We start from the raw sequence: 19018 nt of genomic DNA, 5'->3' as shown, positions 1-19018 counted from the left end.
TTCTATGTAAGCTTTCATTTAAAGAAAGGATTCTAGAGCTCAGATTTTGGGAACTAGTGCTATAGCCTGAGTACAAACCCTTCCAATTATATAAAGAGCCTCAGGTCAGAGGAAACCTAGACTTAACCTCAATCCACGACTGTGCCTACCAGGTCAAGGGGAAGAAGTGAACAAGGGTCCCATCATGCATATTTGCCCTGGATCAGCTGCCTATGAACACCAGACTATGCACGAATTCTGATGGCAGCGCTGTCTCCCACTGCTGTGGTTGGCTTTACAGAAAATAAATGCAAGAACTTGACTAATACCACACCCAGAAATTTGGGTGCATATGCTTCTGGTTTTGCTGATGTTCACCTTCATGATAGGTATTTCTGTAGTTATAGGTAACAGTGCATGTTACATGTTATGTGTAGCCTAGTACATGTTTAATGTCATGTCCCCAGCATTTCTGGTTTTTCCTCATCACTCACAGTCATCAGGCCTCCGACGAGATCACTGGTGTGAGGATCTTCATCTTTGGTACCCAGCTGAGGGGAGTACAATTCTGTGGTCCGTAAAATTTCTAAAACTCTGTCCAAGGCTTCTGCTACTGTGACGGGGCTGTTTTCTTGGGCTGCGTTGATTATATTTATAACCTAAGGAGGTCAAGAAAGAAAAAAAATTGAGGACATTCTAATTCCTGTGTATATACACCTGGAATCCAAAAGAAATCAGATGATAACACGTTGACCAGGGTGCCCAGGGCCTTCATGGCTCTCCCTTCTCCTGCCTCACGGATTGCACTTCCTCGGCTCCTCCGCTGCTCTTTCTCCCCCCCCGACCCCCCGCCCTCTCCTCCTAGGGGTGGAGTGCCTTTTTCTCACTCTCCAGGCCGTCCAGGGACGAGCTCCTTCATCTCCACAACTTTGGACACTATCATCCATGCACAAAGACTCTCATGTCTACATTCCAGCTCTGAGCTCTTGCTGACCTCCAGACTTGTATATTCAGTTGCCTACCTGACATACCTGTCAGAGTGTCTACTTACATGTCCCAAACCAAACTCCTGATCTCGCTCCCCTCTCCCCAAAGCAAACGAGCAAACATAACCCAAACGTGGAAGGCAAGGGGCTTTGTTTCATCCTCTGGTTTCCACACTGCGGTAAAAAAGGCACCTCTATCCATGCACAAACTAAAGCCTGAGAGGCCCTGGTTTGCACGTCACTTTCCCTCCGATGTCTCCCTACTCTGACAATACAGTGAATCACCAAGTCACATTGATTCCACCCCTGAATAGTTCCTGATCTATTCATTTCTCTCCATCTTCCCTACTATAATTTTAGTACAGCTAACACCATTTCTTGCCTGAAATTCTGGAAAAACTTCCTTAACTGGCCTCTTCACTTTCACTCATCATTGCCAATCCACCATCTGCATAACTGATCTTGTTCCCCCTGCTTTCAGCCCCTCAGTGCTTTCTACTCCATACAAACTAAAATATAAAGTCCTTGTTGTGGCCAGTTGGCCAGAATGAACTCGGCCCTGCACAGCTAGCTCCATGCCCGTCTTCTGCCCTCTGTCTGCAAGTTCCAGCCACCCTGACTTTCTGGCCCTCAAATGCTCTAATCCCCCCCCAAGCTCGCTCCTTACTGTGCCTGCTGCCTAGAATACTCTCCCCCCATCTCCTCGCTATCTTTGCTTGCTTCATGTCCTACGTCAAACATTACTTCCTCTGTGAAGACACCCTCCCTCCCACATACCCCAAATAGGGCCTCATCTAATTTCCTCTCATAAACCCTGTTTTCCTCTGTAGAAGTTATTGCAATTTATAACTACATATTTATTATGTTTGTTTAATATCTGTTTCCTCTACTAGACTGTAAACTCGCTGATATTAATGGTATGTCATTTATCATTTTACTTCCAAAACATAGCCCAGTGCTGCGTGACCCCAGTTGTAGAGTGGAGGCAGCAGCTGCCACTCACCTTTGTGATGGGCGCCTCAATGGTCATGGAGTGGATCCTGGCCATAGATGGGTAGCGGCGGTTCTGGAGGCTTGGTGCTGGAGAGAAGTCAAGAAAGGTGTATCTGGTGTTGGTGTCTCAGCGTGGCTAAGTGCAGCAAAGGAGCCCGTCATGGACAGGGGCCTGGTTCTCAAAGGAGTGAATTCACCCGTCTCTCAATCCTAAAAGGCTAATAAGCACATGGCTACTACTGGCCAGAGTTTGGAAAGGACATTCTGGTCTGGAAGGTCAATGGCAGGAAGGCTTTAGGAGTCCCAGGTCCACGGGAATTTCAGAGAAGGTTGATGGAATCCGGAGACCCCATCCCAACAACCTAATGACCCCACAGGACTCACTTCCCCAAAAGCCACTGCAGCCCATCAAGGGCAGTTCCATCACTTTTGGCCCTTAGCCACTGGCCATGTAACTGGATAACTGTGGAGCGTGGGAGGGGAGGCTTGGTCCAGGTCAGGGGGTGGGCAGAAGAATGAACCCATGCTCAGTGTGTATTAGGGCCAGGCACTCACATCCTTGAGCCATTAGGTTCTTCACACCCAGAACCCATGGTGGCTCTAGCTCTAATCGGTAGCAACTTTCATTTTAAAATAATTTTATTTTTTTGAACAGGTAATGCTTACTTGTGATTCAAAATTCAAAAGGTGGAAGCTTTTCTTTAAAAGCACTGTTCTCATCAGATCTTCCTCCCCCTCCCTATGAGGGACAGAACCTGTGTGGTATATAGAAGGGGTCACTTAATCTAGCCACACCTGCAGAGCAGACCCGCTGCCCAGCTGTCTTTCTTGTCCCTCTGCTGCCAGAGCAGCCACGCTGCACACCTCTGCTGCTGGCCCCACACTTCCCCGTGCTCTGTGGGGATGACGATGGCCACGCAAACTCTGCTATGAAAACAGCTCATCTAGTTGCAGTCCCTCGGTGGTCATCCCTCCCATCTAACGTGTTGTGTATCTGCACCCTCCAGGTGTTCCTGCACCTCCAGGAAGGTGTTTCAGCCCACCTTCCTTGCCTGCCCTGTCAGGTATCCCTCTCCCTCTGTGAGCTGTCCGTCTTCTCTTTAGAGTCTGTGGCTCCTTGTGCTAGTTCAGCCACTTCTCCCACACTCAGCTGCCTGTTGTGCCCCGAAGGGCTCAATAGGCCTTCCCTTGCCCCTCCTGTTTACCCTGTTCAGTTACCGCCCCAGTTCCCTCCTTTCTGTCATCACTAACCACCCCTCCTCATGCCTGTAGAATTTGTCCTCCTCTGCCACGTAAAAACCAACTGAATGAGTGAAACCAACGAGTCTGTTCTCAGCTCTGAAGCTCTCTGACCTCTGCAGCGTCTGACGCTGCTGGGCCTCTCCTTTCTTTTGCTGCCCTCTTGCTCTTGGTTCACAGGACTGTGTCCACAGGGCTCACCCCCGCTCTCCAGTCCTCTTCAATGGCCCCAGTTCTCCTGCTGCCCTCTCACTGAGGCTGTACTTTCAAGCCTTGAACTCAGACCCCATTTTTTCATTACATACCCCCCCAGAGATGCTCCTCTGCTCACCTGTTACCTCTGGGACTCCCAACCCACATCTCCGGCCCGAGTGCCTGCCTTGCATTTCAGCTTCCTTGGCATCTCCACAAAAATGAAGTCTATCATCTCCTCGGCCCCAACCCAGTCACACATGGAGACTTTCTTATTTCTGTAAACAATGCTTATATCTTCCAGGCACAGCAAAATGAAATTCAGAATCATCTTTGATTTTCCCATCTCCCTACAAACCCAATGGATGGATTGGGCCTGACTGAACTCAGAAAATGTTTTGCTCAATTCTGTCTTACAACTTGCCTGCCTCGTTTTATTAAGGGAAAGTAAGGGTGTGTAATAGGAATGCTGACAACTGGGTTTGTGATGGAGTTGGGAAGCCACAGTTCTGGTTCCCTCTCTGCCGCCAGCACCCAATAGCGACCCAGCTACCGAAACTGAGCCACTCTGGTGGCTGTGGTCCAATGCACTCAGGCCACCAAGGAACAAGCCTCAAGTCATTTCATTTCAAAGAGAAGATAAAGACTATAAAAAGTAAAAAAAAAAAAAAAAAAGGAAAGGCCTAAAAAGTCTACTGCCTGAGGGTAAAGGCTAGAATAAGACTTCAAATGAAATCTTTGGAGTTTGATTTATATGCTGACAAATTCTTTAACATATTCTTCTGTCATTTTCTACACTTTAAAAAAGTCAAGAAAATCTGAAAAACTTCTTACCATCACTGCCTCGAGATGATATCGATTTCACATCGATGGACTCTCTCCTCCTGTTCTTGTATCTGAGTGAATGAGACTCTAGGAGTTCAGATGAGTAATGGGAAGTGATTAGTTATCAGCTTATTCACAGGTGAAGTTTGGACACATTCTTCCCCTCATTCTCCAAAGAAAACAAGGGTACTTCTCACACACTATAAAATACTTCTAAGAAATAGGCAACCACTTTCTCTTCAGCTGATCATTGCACACAGACTCAGTCACCTCAGTTGCACAGGGGTGTCCTTCTCCTGTGGCACTGCGTGGCATCGTGGAAATGGGGCTTATGACCAAGGCTTGTTTAGTTTCATTAATAAACTCTTTTTAAAAAATAAACATGATTCAATTCCCAGTCAGGGCACATGCCTGGGTTGCGGGCCAATTACCAGCAGGGGACGCATGAGAGGCAACCATACATTGATGTTTCTCTCCTTCTCTTTCCCTCTAAAGATAAATAAGTAAAATCTTATTCTGGGATGGGAGAAATAGAAAAAAAAATGTACTTGAAAAATAATTAAATAAAAAAAGATAAGTAAAATCTTTAAAAAAAAAAAACACACGAAAACTTAGGGGAAATTTGGGGGGTTCATTTTGACCTGAAGTACAAAATACACTTAATTGAATGGAGGAGGCTCTAATGGGGGTATTTGAGGAAGTAAAATACCAGTCAAATCCACAGAGAGTTGCATTTACTGGAGAAACTAATCTGGACCAATTTTAGACCTCTCCGAAAGGTCAGACCTCTGCATGGTCTTGCAGGCTCTCCTGAGGATGTGATTTCATCAACAATGCAGACTGCCAACCCCAGGAAGGAGGAGAAGAAAAAGCAGTTTTATACTCGAACAATTTCCAACAACTAAACTCCTACTTTTGTTCCCATTTTCTGAGGCGCAAAAGCACTCAAATTCTACATAAGTCTTTGCAGGCTTTGAATTTAACACTCAGAATGCGCTGTCACATTAAGGCGAGATCTAATAAGCACACAGTGCATGCCACCAGTGAAGACCAAGGGACAAAAATGTCCAGGCTGCAGAGCTGGCTCCAGAAACATGCACTTTCAGGGCGCTGGCTTCTTGTGGGAGCCACGCGTGAGCAGGGAGAGAAACAACTGTAACAGAATTGCTCCTTCCTGTGCTAAGACAGGAGGCAGACATGCAGGTTCAGCAGGAGAGTGCGCTTCTCAGACACCAGTAAATCGTATTTCAAGAGAGAGAAAAAAATTCTTGTCTAGTGACACCCAAAAAGGTAGAAAACAGTGCAGCAGTTAAGAGGACCAGCTCCAGAGCCACACAGCCCAAATTCAAGTCTCCACTCTCCATCTAGTAGCTGTGTAACCCGGGCAGTGTCACTTCCGGTGTCTCAGTAACCGCATCTGTTCAGGGAGGAAAGCTGGCGCATGTCATTCGTAGGCTGTTGTGGGATGGAAGTTAGTCCACGGACAGCACTTAGAACAGTGCCTGCTAAGTATGTGGTTTTTGTTGGCTATTATTATGAATCTGCTCACTTGCATATAGACCTCCTGTTTAGGCACACATGAGTTATTGTTATAATGTTCTTCTGCTTGCTGTTTTCACTTAATGATATGTCTTAGACACATTTCTAGATAACCTTTTTTTTTTAACCATTTAGTGTTCTAAAAAATCTGATTCAATTAAAAAGGTTAAATCAGTAACCAAACATGAATTATACATGTATTTTTACAGTATACTATTGCAAAGTATAAGGTAGAAATTTATACATTTAAAGGCAGAACTATTATAAAATTAATCTGAACACTATAGCCATAGAGACACACCTTAAATGACCTAACTTAAAATGTTTGCTACCCTTTTGCCTAATTTTGTCTTCCAGACTTGGTCTTGATCATTTCTCTAGCCTTGGATATGAATTTCAGTGTTTCTTTATTAAAAACTACAGGCAGTGGTCCTTTACATCATATCGTTGGGACCACAGGGCAGCTTTCAAACCCTCAGAAACCATCAGCAGTCATTCGTTTTTAGCCTATTTAGGGACTTAATAATAAGATACATTCCTAACATTTGTTTACCAGAAAGTAATTAAATTGAATTTATTGAAGATTCAAGGTTAAATTCAAGATTAAAGAACATAGGAATTCCTAAAATGTTTCTCAATAAAACAAAGGTAGGGAGGTTAGTTTCGCAGCTGGTGACCCAGGTTGTCTTGTTGAATTCTAACTCATTCATTAGAAATCATGCAAAGATAGATACTGATTATTCCTCCTGATTTTATCTCCATTGAAATTAAGAGAAATTATAGCAATAGAAACGATTTAAATTTTCAAGAAATTATTCTTCAATAAAGGCAATTTAAATCAAATAATTCATTATTCATCCCCTTAACAGATGCTTGCAGAATAAATTTAAAAACCAGGAAAAAAAGGATAAAGGTGTTTTAAATAGCTATGCTCAATGGCAGAACTGACACGGTGTCACCAACTTAAAAGCAGCTACCGCATGCTGAGTGCCGGCCATGCAGCAGACATGCTGCTTTAACACTCACTTCACAGGGACAGTGTGCTGATCATTGCAGCAGTTCCAAAAGCTACGTACGTAGTACAATCCTAATTTTACCAATGAGGGAACTTAAACTTGGAGAGATTACACAGGTAACTTAAGATCAAAGACCTAATGAATGTTAGAACCTGTGCTCTCCAAGATGGGATGGCTTCCATTGATCAATGTTTTGTGAGTATTTATTGAGCGTCTATTATGTGCAAGGCAATCCTGGGCACTTTATACGATGTGAAAATGCTTGTAACAGGTTTTGGCACCCAGAAGGCCTTAAGTGAGTTAAAGTAATAGTCTTACTGTAAATGTTAAAAGAAATAAACCAAAACTACTGAGAGTGAGGATATGGGGGGGGAGGGGAGGAGAAAGCTAAATAGTTAAATGTTCAATACTACTAGATATCATGTACATTTTCTCCTTTAATCTTCATAACAGAAAGATGGACATTGTTAATTCCACCGTGTTGTAAAATTGTTAGTTTTACAAATGAAGAAACGAAAGATCAGAAAGAGCAAGTGAAGTCTTTCTGAGTAGGCTAAAGTATGGTCCATCCCGGAATCATGGAGAACGACTAAACAATAGCCCAGGATCTGACTTATGCATTACTGGCCGGAAGGCCACTAACCGGGGGAGGGTGGGGAATGTGTTGTGTGTGCAAGAACAAGAATTTTAAATCTTTGGTAGTAGACCGATCTTTTCCCTTTAATGATCAGAGAATTCCAGACCTTTCAAATGTAGAAGTCATCATTTTATGGCTAAGGAAACCAAGGATCCTATGGGCAAGAGTCTTGCCCAAGGAATGAGGGGAGGGAGGGGGGAGCAGACATGGTGACTCAGTGGTGCTCCTGACTCACAGGCCAGGGCTCGCCCACATGTTCTAACTGAACAGTCACTGGCTGCTGCAAAGAAAGGGAAGGCTGACCCTGGTTGAACAATGCACCTCCCCTGGACTGCCGGCCACTCTCCATCTGAGGTTTATCTGTGCCACGTGGTCTCTGACCAGCAAAGGACAACCAGGAAGGGGTAGCATGAGGTAGAAAAGGTTGCCATGAAAGAATACTCAAAAAAAAAAATGTGAAGGGATTCTGCCTTTATTCTGGCTTTTCAACCCCCTGATACCAGCCCTTGGATTTCAGCAATCCCACTTCTGGGGGTGTGGCGCACAATCCAGACTTCCTCAGAGAAACTCAGAGGCAAAACCACAGACGCCGCCTGGGTGCATGAGAGTGAAACTGAAGTGTTCTCACCTGTCTGAGAATTGTCTCCTGAATCACGATGAATCTTGTGAATCTAAAGTTGTTCGAAAGTTTGGTAAAACAAGAGAAAGAGATTTAAAATATAGTATGAGCTACATTTGCAGCCAAACAATTTCATTAATAAGCTCTGAAGACTTCGAGAGGGTGAGAAGTTGCACAGGTAGTATGAACAGGTGAAAGATGTGCACCAACTGATGCTATCACAAGCGTTCTGCTAAGTCCACACCCTTATAGAGGGGCTGAGCCCGAGAGCAGCAGGTGCTCAGAGAATGCATTTTCTAGGCAGGGCGTCTCAATTCTCAGTCAGCTGTTCTCACTTTGACAGCCTGCAGAAATGCGTAGACAAAAAGCTATAACAAAAGTTTATGATTCTTTTAAGGCTAACGTATAACTTTATATTTCATTACATATTATAAAATGTATCTGTAATATAGAAGTAATACAAATTTAAGCCTAGCATTTCTAGAAGGTTTTCCCACAAAGCTCTTCAAATGCTCTGTTACTGACCAGGCCAATTTACATGTTTCTTCACAACGGGATAGGAACTTGAGAAGCAATTTAGCACCTAGTTCTTTCTCATTATCAAATTTTTTTGTGCTGGTGATTTTGTGCTAATGCTCAACAGATGAAGTAACTAACACTGGGAATAATGAATTTGCTTTCTTTGGGGTTCTGCATTTCTTGTGTTTACAACTGACTGAGACTCCATCACTGGGGCACACGCAGCTCGGTCAGGCTATGGTCGTGCCGCCTTCCTGGGAAATCCATTTACTTCGAGCAGCTCAGACCATCAAACATCCGCAGCCACTCAATGAATGGGATACGTCCACTCAAAGAACAAGACAGGTGAGTGTGTAGGACTGTCCCCAAAGGACGAATAGAATGGTTTGGCAACACAGCTGTGGTAGCCAGAAATCCCCTATGTAGCAGATACAGGTCAAGCGTTCCAGCTTGACTGAACCACTGAAACATAATCACGTAAAATTAAAGTGTTAAGAGAGGGGTTTTCTATGAATTATTCCACACAGCCTAGTCCACGTAATACCAAAACAATTGCATGGCCAACCTGTGTGAGATCTTGGTCTTAATTTGACTAAGGGCTGTGACTCATTTATTCTATAGTTATGGGATCTTTTTTATTTCTACTGTGAACAATTGCTCTGTTTTTCCTTTATAGATAAACACCATTTGCTACAAGGCTACTGAGTGCAGTGTGACTTTTTCATCCACATCAAATAAATACAACTTTCGCCTTGCAAATTGTTTCTCTATTGGTTTTACTTCAAAAGCAGGTGATCTTCTTTGAATACTTAGCTTTACTCTCTGAGTCACAGTACATCTCTCCTTTAGGAACAGAGTCCCATGGCTCCCCAGATCACACACAAAGAAACCTTTTCATGTAGTTCATGGGCCCCACAGGCCAACTGACTGAACCGTGGAGCTCCTGGAAGGTCAACGTGGGCTTGTGTGCTGTCCAGATGGAGCCAGAGGAAGCCCAAGGTCTAGCAGATGCACAGCCAGACCCTGCCTTTGGGATGAAAATGAACTCTGACTCCCCCCACACCACCTCGGGGAGGTTGGAGAGGAGAGTAGGGGGAACAGGGAGGAGGGAGAGGTACCAGTCCATCTGCTGAGGAGGCTCTGGTCTTTCTCCACTCAGAATGCTGCATTTTTCACTTCCTGAGCTGAACACACAGCACCCACTTCAACCCCACCACCTCCAGATTGGCTCATCTTCCTCTGACGGACTGTCTCCTACGGACAGCAGAGGGACTGGAAATATTCTACCAACCAACTAACTGACCGTCACCTGCTCACTAGCAGAGGTGTGCGGGCTGTCGCAGCCTTTGCTGCCCGGGACCCCATTCCGTGACTCACTTCATGATCCTCTTGGCAACAGCAGCAGCTGAGTGCCTGCCCCTCTCACACCCCAGCAGCGCTGGGTTTTTCCTGAAGCTTCCTGACTCAGGTTACCTATATGCCTCTTCTAAATGCCTTTGACAGCTAAAGATTCACTTGGATGAAAAATGACTTTAGAATTATTTTTTTTTCTTTGAGGTCTAAGTCCACCATCCATTTTTAACTTCGTATGAAAGATTCTGATATATAATTCTTGGTATTCTCTGATATAGCAGGCAGTTAGACAGACATGAGCAGACTCTGAACGACAGGCCAGGTACAGAAGGTCATGAGGGTGGAAAGCCCCGGGTGCCTAGCAGCAGGTAGAACTGGGGACATAAGTATTGTGGAATGGGACCTGGACCCCAGGGTGACCTTTTATCCCCTAGCATATCACTGTCATGTATTTTTGGGCCCTCCCCTGACCTTTCCTCCCCTGGCATGTCGCAGTCATGTGATAGACCCCTTAGAGGACAAACAAGGGAAGGGGGCTGGAAAATAGCCTCATGTGACTCACTTGCATGACCACTCCCTTAAGCATTCAGGACAGGACAAAGAGGTTCTGACCCGCGACAGATCATCTTGGGAACAAAGCCCGGGGTCTGCTGACCACAGAGACCGAGGTTTGGTCAAACTAGAGATGACATGTAGGCCTCAGGTGTGTTGCAGCTCCAGGCCCAGAAGCAGCGAAATCAGAGAGATGCCACACCGACATTAGGACCCTGCCCTGGCACCGACCAGTCAGTGGAGATGTAACCCTGAAAGGACACACCTGGAAAGCTGAGGAATATCCTTCTGAGATCCTGTCCTGAAACATCCCCTAAAATCCCTGCCTTTAGGAAACAGATAAAACGCCTTAAGACAAAGGGCCCAGCATTCATTTTTTTTCTCTCTCTCTCTCTTCCTCCGGAGCACCCCTTCCCCTTTCCTTCCTCCTTTCTTCCCTCAAGGCTCATACCTTTGCTTTTTCCTAAGCTCAAGGGTCCTTATTTTGCCTCTAACTTGTTTCCTGAGCCCACGCAGCCCAGCTGGCTCACTTCTACCTTTGTAACTTTCTGAACAAACTTTTGCTTATATTTGAATCTTGGCTCTGAATTCTTTTTTAGCCAAAAGTCAAGGACCGAGGTCTAACATCTGGTGCCATTCACTTGTTAACAATTCCACTAATATTATTTTCTCATAATTCTCTTTCAAGCTCAATGGGGAAATAGACAGGAAGTGAGGGGCCATGTAGTTTGGCCTTCTCGAGTGGGCAGCTTAGGGGAGGCACATGGGTCGAGGCTGCAGGGGCAGGAGGAGAGAGGGACCAGCTCTCCCCTTGAGAACAGCAGCCATCTCTCAGATGAGTGCCCTGTGCTAGCAGCTGTAGATCTGCAACCTAGTCATTCCAACACCCTCCCAAGGGAGGAAGGGTGATCCTTCCTCTGACAGAGAGGGAAACTGAGGTTTTGAGATGTTAAGGGACTTGCCTGAGCCACGCAGCTAGTATTCGGCAGAGCACAACTCCAGACCAGGCCTCCTCTAGCTCCCAAACCGGCTCCTGTTTGTCACACTACTCTCCACGGTGAGGTCCAGAAGGGAAGTCCCAGGCCAAGGCTCGTTACACGGGAGTGTGAGGACAATATTCCCTGGTCAGTGCAGGGCACCTGTCTGAAATATGATTTTCTTTCAAGTTTTGGGGAAGGTATGAATCTCTGCTATCAATAGGTTTTGTGACATTCGTTCTAAAGCAAAGCAAGAAACTGGAATTCAACGTTCCCGTGCCAGCTAGTCTCTCTGAGGTGCAGTGGTTTTGTTGCTTTTCCTTTTGTGAAAAAAGCTTAAAGTGCAGACCATGGCCGAGTACAGTAAGTTCTACACTGTGTGTCCCGGGGGAGCCCGCAGGCAGAGCACCGAGTTTCTGCGATGGGACACCGCCACCCTCGGGCTGGGCCACTCTCGCCTGAGCTCAAAGCAAGTCCGTGGAAGCTAACAGCTTGTTTTGGGAAAGAAAATTCATAGCTTTAAGCCTTTAATCACTTACAATACTATCGCTTCCGACAAACGCCGCTGTCCTTGTGCTGCATGCTTTATGCACTGGATCAGCTCGGCTCTAAAAAGCACTGCAAACTGTGCGTGTGTGATTTCAGGGTCACTTGGTGGTTTTCCTCATAGAGAATAATCATTGAAAATTTATACTTTCTCTACACATCCACTAGAATGTCTGAAACTGGAAAGAAATCTTGTCAAAGGTTTAGAACAACTGAAAGGAGTATGAAATTGTACAACCGTTATGAAAAAGGGTCTTGCAGTTTGTTATAAAATGGAACACAGACCTGCCCCGTGACCCAATCTTCAGCATTAAGTTCCTCTTCTGAGCCTTTGTCCAAGACAAATAGATGCAAAACACTTGTCTAACGAATGTTCACAGGAGCCCCAAACTGCACAGCCCAGAAGTCCATCAACAAGAGAAATACACGAGTAGATTGATATGATGGGATGCTGTTCATCAATAAAAAGGAAAAAACTACTGATAACTACAACTGGGAGGGCTCTCAAAACATGATGATGATGAAAAAAATAATGAATAAACAAAACTGAAACAGACTCACAGACATAGAGAGCGAGCAGCTGGCTGCCACAGGGACGGGGCTGGGGCACCGGGTGAGAGAGATGGTGAAGGGATTGAGAAGTACAGGTTAGTAGTTATAGGACAGTCACGGGGATGTGGTGAAGCACAGGGAAAAGAGTCACTGACACTGCAACAACCATGTATGGTGCCAGCTGGACACTGGATATATTGAGAACACTTTGTAAAGTATGTGTACCCCTGAAACCAAAATGAAAGTGAAAGAAACCCCTCTCAAAACATGATGATGAGTGAACAAAGCTGAACACGAAAGAGTAGACACTATGCAGCTCTGAACAGGCAACACTAACATGTGGGTAAATAGTTCAGAACAGCGTTACCTGTGTGTATGTGTGGCAGGTAGGAGTGGGGGCAGAGAGGACTGGGAACTTTGGGGATGCTGAGGCGTGGTATCTTCAAGGGGCCTGAGTTTCAGGGTATATGCACTTGTCAAAACTCAAGGAATGCTAAACTTAAGATTTGTGCATTTACCATACATAACTTCTATCCAAAAAAGAAAAAAACACAAAAAACTTAAACTCTAGACAATTGTATGCACACTAAAGTACTACAGAATAAAATCTCCTGATGTTCGCAGCTTAGTTTGAAATGTACCAGAGAACAAGATGGACTGATGGGTGAATTGAGGGACAGATGGACAGACATGGTAGAGCAAAATATTATTTATAGAACCTAGGTAGTAGGTGCATCCGTGTTTACCTATACTTCTAAATGTGTGAAAAAATTTATTAAAACATTGGGAAAATTACATGTTCACCATGTAAATATAAATATGCATTCTATATATATTGTAAGTATATATTCTATAAACATAGAATATAAATTGATGATTAAAACTGGAAGAAAAGGACTTCCACCAAGATGGAGGCATAGGTGGATGTGCCGTGCCTTCTCACACAACCAAGTTTAGAGACAACTAAATATTAGCAACAGAAAACACAGCCAGAGCACGGAAAATTGAACTTTTCGGAAGTCCGTTAACAACAAATTCTTCAGCCTGACCGGTTAGGGGCGAAACCAGCCGCTGGTGAAGCGGGGTTGCGCAGGAGGACTTGGTCAGATGAACTCAGGCGCGCGGAATCCAGGAGCGTGGAATCCAGGAGCAGGGAATCCAGGCGCAGGGTTGGACTTGGTGAGCGACCGAGCGAGCGACCAGGTGAGCAACCGCGGGGGAGACAACAGAGGAGCGGTGCTGCGTGTTGACTGTGGTCGCGCATTTGTGCGCGGGTGGACAGGCGAGGGAGTGGGCGGTTGGACCGGGGCCGGCGGATCCCGAGGCAAGCGGCAGTGGAGGGCGCCGCCATTTCCCCGCTCTCACCCCACCTCCACATACAGCGTCATAACCCAGCGACTCTGAGTGGCCTGGCCCAGGGGAACTACTTAAGGCACTGCTTCTCACCCAGCTGTGAGAAACAGCAGAGGGGTCGCCATTTCTGGGCTCTGACCACGCCCCCACATACAGCGTCACAACCCAGTGACCTGGGAGTCCAAGACGCCGCTTCTCACACTTAAAGGGCAGGAACAGACCAAAAATGGCGCAGGAAGATCTCAAAGCCCCAGAACCTATAGATCTAAGCGATGAAGAAATAGCAAAACTCTCAGATGCACAGTTTAAAACACTGGTGATCAGGATCCTTTCAGAACTGGTTGATTATACCCACAAATTAGACAAATATATGAAGGCGAAACTAATTGAAATGAATGGAATTGCACAGGGCACCAATAGCAATGAAAAGGAAACTGGGACTCAAATCAATGCAGTGGACCAGAAGAAAGCAAATAATGGCCAAACAGAAAAGAGTCAAGAAGCAAGAATTCAAAAAAATGAGGAGAGTCTTAGGAACCTCCAGGACATCTTTAAACGCTCCAACATCCGAATTATAGGGGTACCAGAAGGGGGAAAGGCACAGCCACCAGTGGAAAACTTATTTGAACAAATAATAAAGGAGAATTTCCCCAATCTGGCAAAGGAAATAGACTTCCAGGAAATCCAGGAAGCTCAGAGAGTCCCAAAGAAGTTGGACTCAAGAAGAAACACACCAAGGCACATCATCATTACATTAGCCAAAATTAAAATGAAGGAGAGAATCCTAGAAGCAGCAAGAGCTAAGGGGACAGTCACCTACAAAGGAGTCCCCATCAGACTGTCAGCGGATTTCTCAAAAGAGACCTTACAGGCAAGAAGGGGCTGGAAAGAGGTATTCCAAGTCATGAAAGACAAAGGACCTACAACCGAGATTGCTCTATCCAGCAAAACTTTCATTGAGAATGGAAGGCCAGATAAAGTGCTTCTCAGATAAGATCAAATTCAAGGAGTTCATCATCACCAAGCCCTTATTATATGAAATGTTAAAGGGACTTATCTAAGAAAAAGAAGTTAAAGAAACATGAACAGTGAAAGGACAACAAACTCACAGTTATTAACAACCACACCTAAAATGAAAGCAAACTAAAAGGACAGCTAGATCAGGAGTGGAAACATAGAAATGAAGATCTCAAGGAGGGTTAGCAACAGGGGAGTGGGAGGAGAAGAGGGGAGAAGATACAGAAAATAAGTAGTATAGATGGTAGATAGAAAATAGATGGGGGGGCAAGAATAGCATGGGAAATATAGAATCTAAAGGACTTGAGACACATGGTCATAAACTAAAGGGGGGGTAATGGTGGGGATGGGGCGGTAGGGTGGAGGGGAATGAAAGGGGGAATAGAACAGCTGTAACAGCATAATCAATAAAAAAATTTTTAAAAAAACTGGAAGAAAAAATATAATGTCAAAATCTGGAAACTAAACGAGGTGGAAGAAACTGAGAACAGCCGAGCAGAGCGAGGTGAGTGGCACGCCGTGGCCCCGGGAGCCCGAGCCTGGGCTTGAAGGTGATGACCCGCTTCGAAACCAACTGTAGACAACAGCAGATAGCCTCAGAAGTATAACATTTGCCTATATGACTATCTAATGCATTGATTTTTAATAACTTTGTTGATTGACTTTATGAATTATGGACCTAAACCTTGACCTCACCAAAGGGAGAAAAACTCCCTCCAAAAAATAACTATATGAAAACATCCTTCTTAATGTATGTTAAAGTCAACTTTTTAAAATGAAAACTCCTGAGACATTTAGCAATTAAAATGAGTCAAGGCCAGGATATAATAAGCAAGCAAGTAAATAAACACTAGATACTCCTTTAACATGCATTTCAGAACCAGCGTGGAATGTGAATAGCCTTTGGCAGGAATATCTGAGTCTGCTTTTGTCATAACTGAATGGCGGAGCTGCTGACGGCCAGGACGAGGGCCTGCGCCTCCGAGAGACTCTCCGTTCTACTTTTCACGGTATTCAACGGAGCAGTAAAAATAGTACATATTGTTTAAAACACAAAACGTTCATATTCATATACACATTTGTAATGAAATGAGAAGTGACTTCGAAATATTCCTTGATTATATAGGAGAGTGCTAGCTTTGGTGGAAGAAGATTCTGATAAAACTTTCAAACTCAGACTTTATGTTGTTTGGTTGTTTATGTATTTCTCTTCCCCAGCCCTGTCCCCACCCTCTCCCAATATTATGAAAAGGGATAAAAACTTGATTAAAATGAAGAAAACTAGCCCTGGCTGGTGTGGCTCAGTGGATTGAGAGGGTTCAAACCAACGGGTCACTGGTTCTATTCCTAGTCAGGGCACATGCCTAGGTTGTGCGCCAGGTCCCCAGTTATGGGTGTGCAAGGGGCAACTGCACATCGATGTTTCTCTCTCTTTCTTCTCCCTCCCTTCTCCTCTCACTAAAAATTAATAAATAAAAAAACTAACAAAATATTTTTTTAAAAACTACTATTCTCTTAAATAATCAGTGTAGCTTACACGGACTCGTTCAGCAATCTGTTTTCTTAAGCTTGAACATCCTTCGGCAAGAACCTCATGCCAAAACTGAATGCTTTCCTGCGTGTGCTGCAACTTTGGGGATGAAGGGGTGTTTGAATGCCGGATGGGGGAGATAACCATGGAAACGGAGTCCTCTGAGACCCTCCCCTCATTTCCATGCGATGGAAATGACAGTGTGAGTGGCATGATGCAGAATTTCTTTGATCATCTTTCTTTACTGAAAACACTTTGATGAATATTTCCTCAGATGGCAAAAGTATCTGATGCCTGAATCAAAGGTCCTTCCTGTCTGTTCTATTACCCAAACTACCCGAAGACGCACTTCTCAAAATTCCCACCCACACAGGGAACAAACACCCGTGCTTCTCAAACACGGGAACAAAACACCTCATACAAGGTGCTGGATCCCTGTCCTCAGCGATCACTTTTACGTGGCCCCTAAGGCCATGGACCTGCTGGTGGCCCTGGTTCCGTGAATCAAGTCTGGGTTAGCACCAAGACAGAGGGAGACAGCAGGGAAGCCCGTCTGGTCTCTTCACTTCCTTTACACACCCTCATCTCTCCCCTTCGTCTTAATGATAATATAAAAGGTTACTTATATCAAAGCAACGTGTGTTGGTTTGATATAAATGAGGATAGCCATATGAATTTTGGGGATCACACAAGATTAAAAAGAAAAATCCTTTTTTAAAAATATACTTTGCTGTCTGCCAGAATTGTAGCTATGCTCCTCCACTGTTATTCTTTTGAAAATTTTTAATTGAATTTATTGGGGTGACATTGGCTAATGAAATTATATAGGTTTCAAGAGTTAAACATTTTCTTGGGAAAACTTCAGCCTCCCCCTTCTGTGCAAGGCCAGGTCTAGCAGGTTCACACATCCCAGTGTCCCCTGGTCAGAACGCCCCCTACTGCGGAGCTGGTGCCCACTGGCCTCCCTCGACCTGCATCCGTAATAGCCTTTGCAGAGCCGAGCTCTCCTATGCGGCCCAGTGGCAGCCATTCCTGTACCCTCTCCTTGTGGGAAAACACTGCCAGCTACCATCAGGCTTAAATGTTCGCTTGTTTTCTTTGTCCGGTTTCTCTTTTGATGACTTTCAAATACCCACAGCGTAAGCACCACTTGGCTTCATACCTAGCAACTACTGAGTTTTCTAACATGGAAATATGAGAGTGGTTCTTAGGCTTCAGCGTGAATCAGAATCACCTGAAGGGTTCGTTAAAAACGGGCTGCTAGGCCCCGCCCCCCGGAGGTTCGGGTCCACCAGGCCTGGGCGGACCTAGGATTTGGAGCTCCCAGTTCCCAGGAGGCCCAGGCGTCCCTGCTGCAGCAGGTGAGGCCTCGCTACCCAGGGTGCTCTGCGCACCAGCAGCTCCTGCAGCCCCTGCTAGTTAAAAACCACTGACGCTTAGGCTCACTCCAGACTCGCTAAATCAGAATCTTAACGTTTAATCTCCAGGTAATTTGATTACATCTTACAGTTCGAGAAACACTGATTTAAGTGGGAAATTGTACATTGCTAAAACATCTTTTGCTATCTCCATTTCTAGTTGTGTAAACCTGGGAAACTTACGAGCTTCACAGAGTCTCGGTTTCCTTATGGGTCAATGGGGACCAATACCTACTTTTATGGATCCAAGAGGAGCAACTGGAGTAATGTGTGCAACATGCCTAATCCAGTAGCTTCCAACCTGGTCTTTCTATTGAAATCACCTGGAGATCTTGTGCCACCACATTGCTGGGCACTGCCCCCATCAGTTCAGTTTCTGTAGGTCTGGGTCAGGGCTGAGGGTGTGGGTTTCTAACAAGTTCCCGGTGAAGCCTGGGGCTGCTGATCAGCGGTCTTCCTTTGAGAGCCACTGGCCTGGCCCATTGTGGGTGCCCAAATCATGTTGGTCCCCTTTGTTTTCTCTTTCATAGATGTTCCTGTTTGTTGAGAACCCAGATTCAGTGATGCTTGGGCTGCTTGTTATATAAGGACTGATTTTAGTTTTCAGAAATCTTTGGGGCATACCTCCCAATACAGGTGAACCCTTTGAGGGCTTCATACGTAAACAGCACATTTGTGTTTCTCACTTTTATGTTGGTGTTCCTTTTGCTTGTGTCCCCTCACTGCTCGGTGACAATGAGAGACAAGTACTGAATATAAACAGCTTCAAAACAAAGATTCATCTTGCTTAAAGTTTCTTGTTCTTAAAGACCTGTCAGTGACTGAGAGCACTTCAGCCAAACACTGGTCTCTGTAACTGCACAGGCCTGCCAGACTTTGTCCTGAGAAGGAGGAAACTGCAAAGATCTAACATTCTCCAGTTACACCAGCACTCAACAGAGTCATTAAACTACCTAATGGCACCAGGGCTTCATTTGCACAGCCACGAGCAGAAGACAGAAACAATCAGCAGGACCTTCCCTTAGTAAATCAGGCCCTTTGAAAACATAAGCAGAGGCAGAGAAAGCACAAAAGAAAAATTAGCAATAATGAGATGACAGGAGAGTAAAACAGCTTAATCACAGCGGGCCCTGGGGTTCTGAAAATGCAGTTCATTAGAATCTTTGTTTACATTT

The 19018-nt window shown here is 44.9% G+C and overlaps 1 protein-coding gene across 4 annotated transcripts in view; it reads right to left on the bottom strand.

The window, feature by feature from the left end:
* The window catches only part of PDE8B (phosphodiesterase 8B), a 233123-nt gene that overhangs the window by 16160 nt on the left and 197945 nt on the right, over window positions 1-19018 (bottom strand). For all 4 annotated transcript variants that reach the window (XM_037143708.2, XM_037143709.2, XM_037143706.2 and 1 more), the window contains exons 11-14: window positions 8035-8077; window positions 4224-4301; window positions 1969-2045; window positions 474-638 (exon numbers count right to left, since the gene is read on the bottom strand). In XM_037143708.2, the coding sequence (XP_036999603.2) occupies window positions 474-638; window positions 1969-2045; window positions 4224-4301; window positions 8035-8077 (363 nt within the window). The remainder of the gene's footprint in view (window positions 1-473; window positions 639-1968; window positions 2046-4223; window positions 4302-8034; window positions 8078-19018) is intronic.

This window comes from Artibeus jamaicensis, unplaced genomic scaffold (assembly GCF_021234435.1).
Source record: "Artibeus jamaicensis isolate MK-2021 breed Jamaican fruit bat unplaced genomic scaffold, CSHL_Jam_final contig_373, whole genome shotgun sequence".
Lineage (NCBI taxonomy): Eukaryota > Metazoa > Chordata > Mammalia > Chiroptera > Phyllostomidae > Artibeus > Artibeus jamaicensis.
Note: the sequence above shows the minus strand (reverse complement) of the source record. Positions and strands in the feature narration are given on the sequence as shown.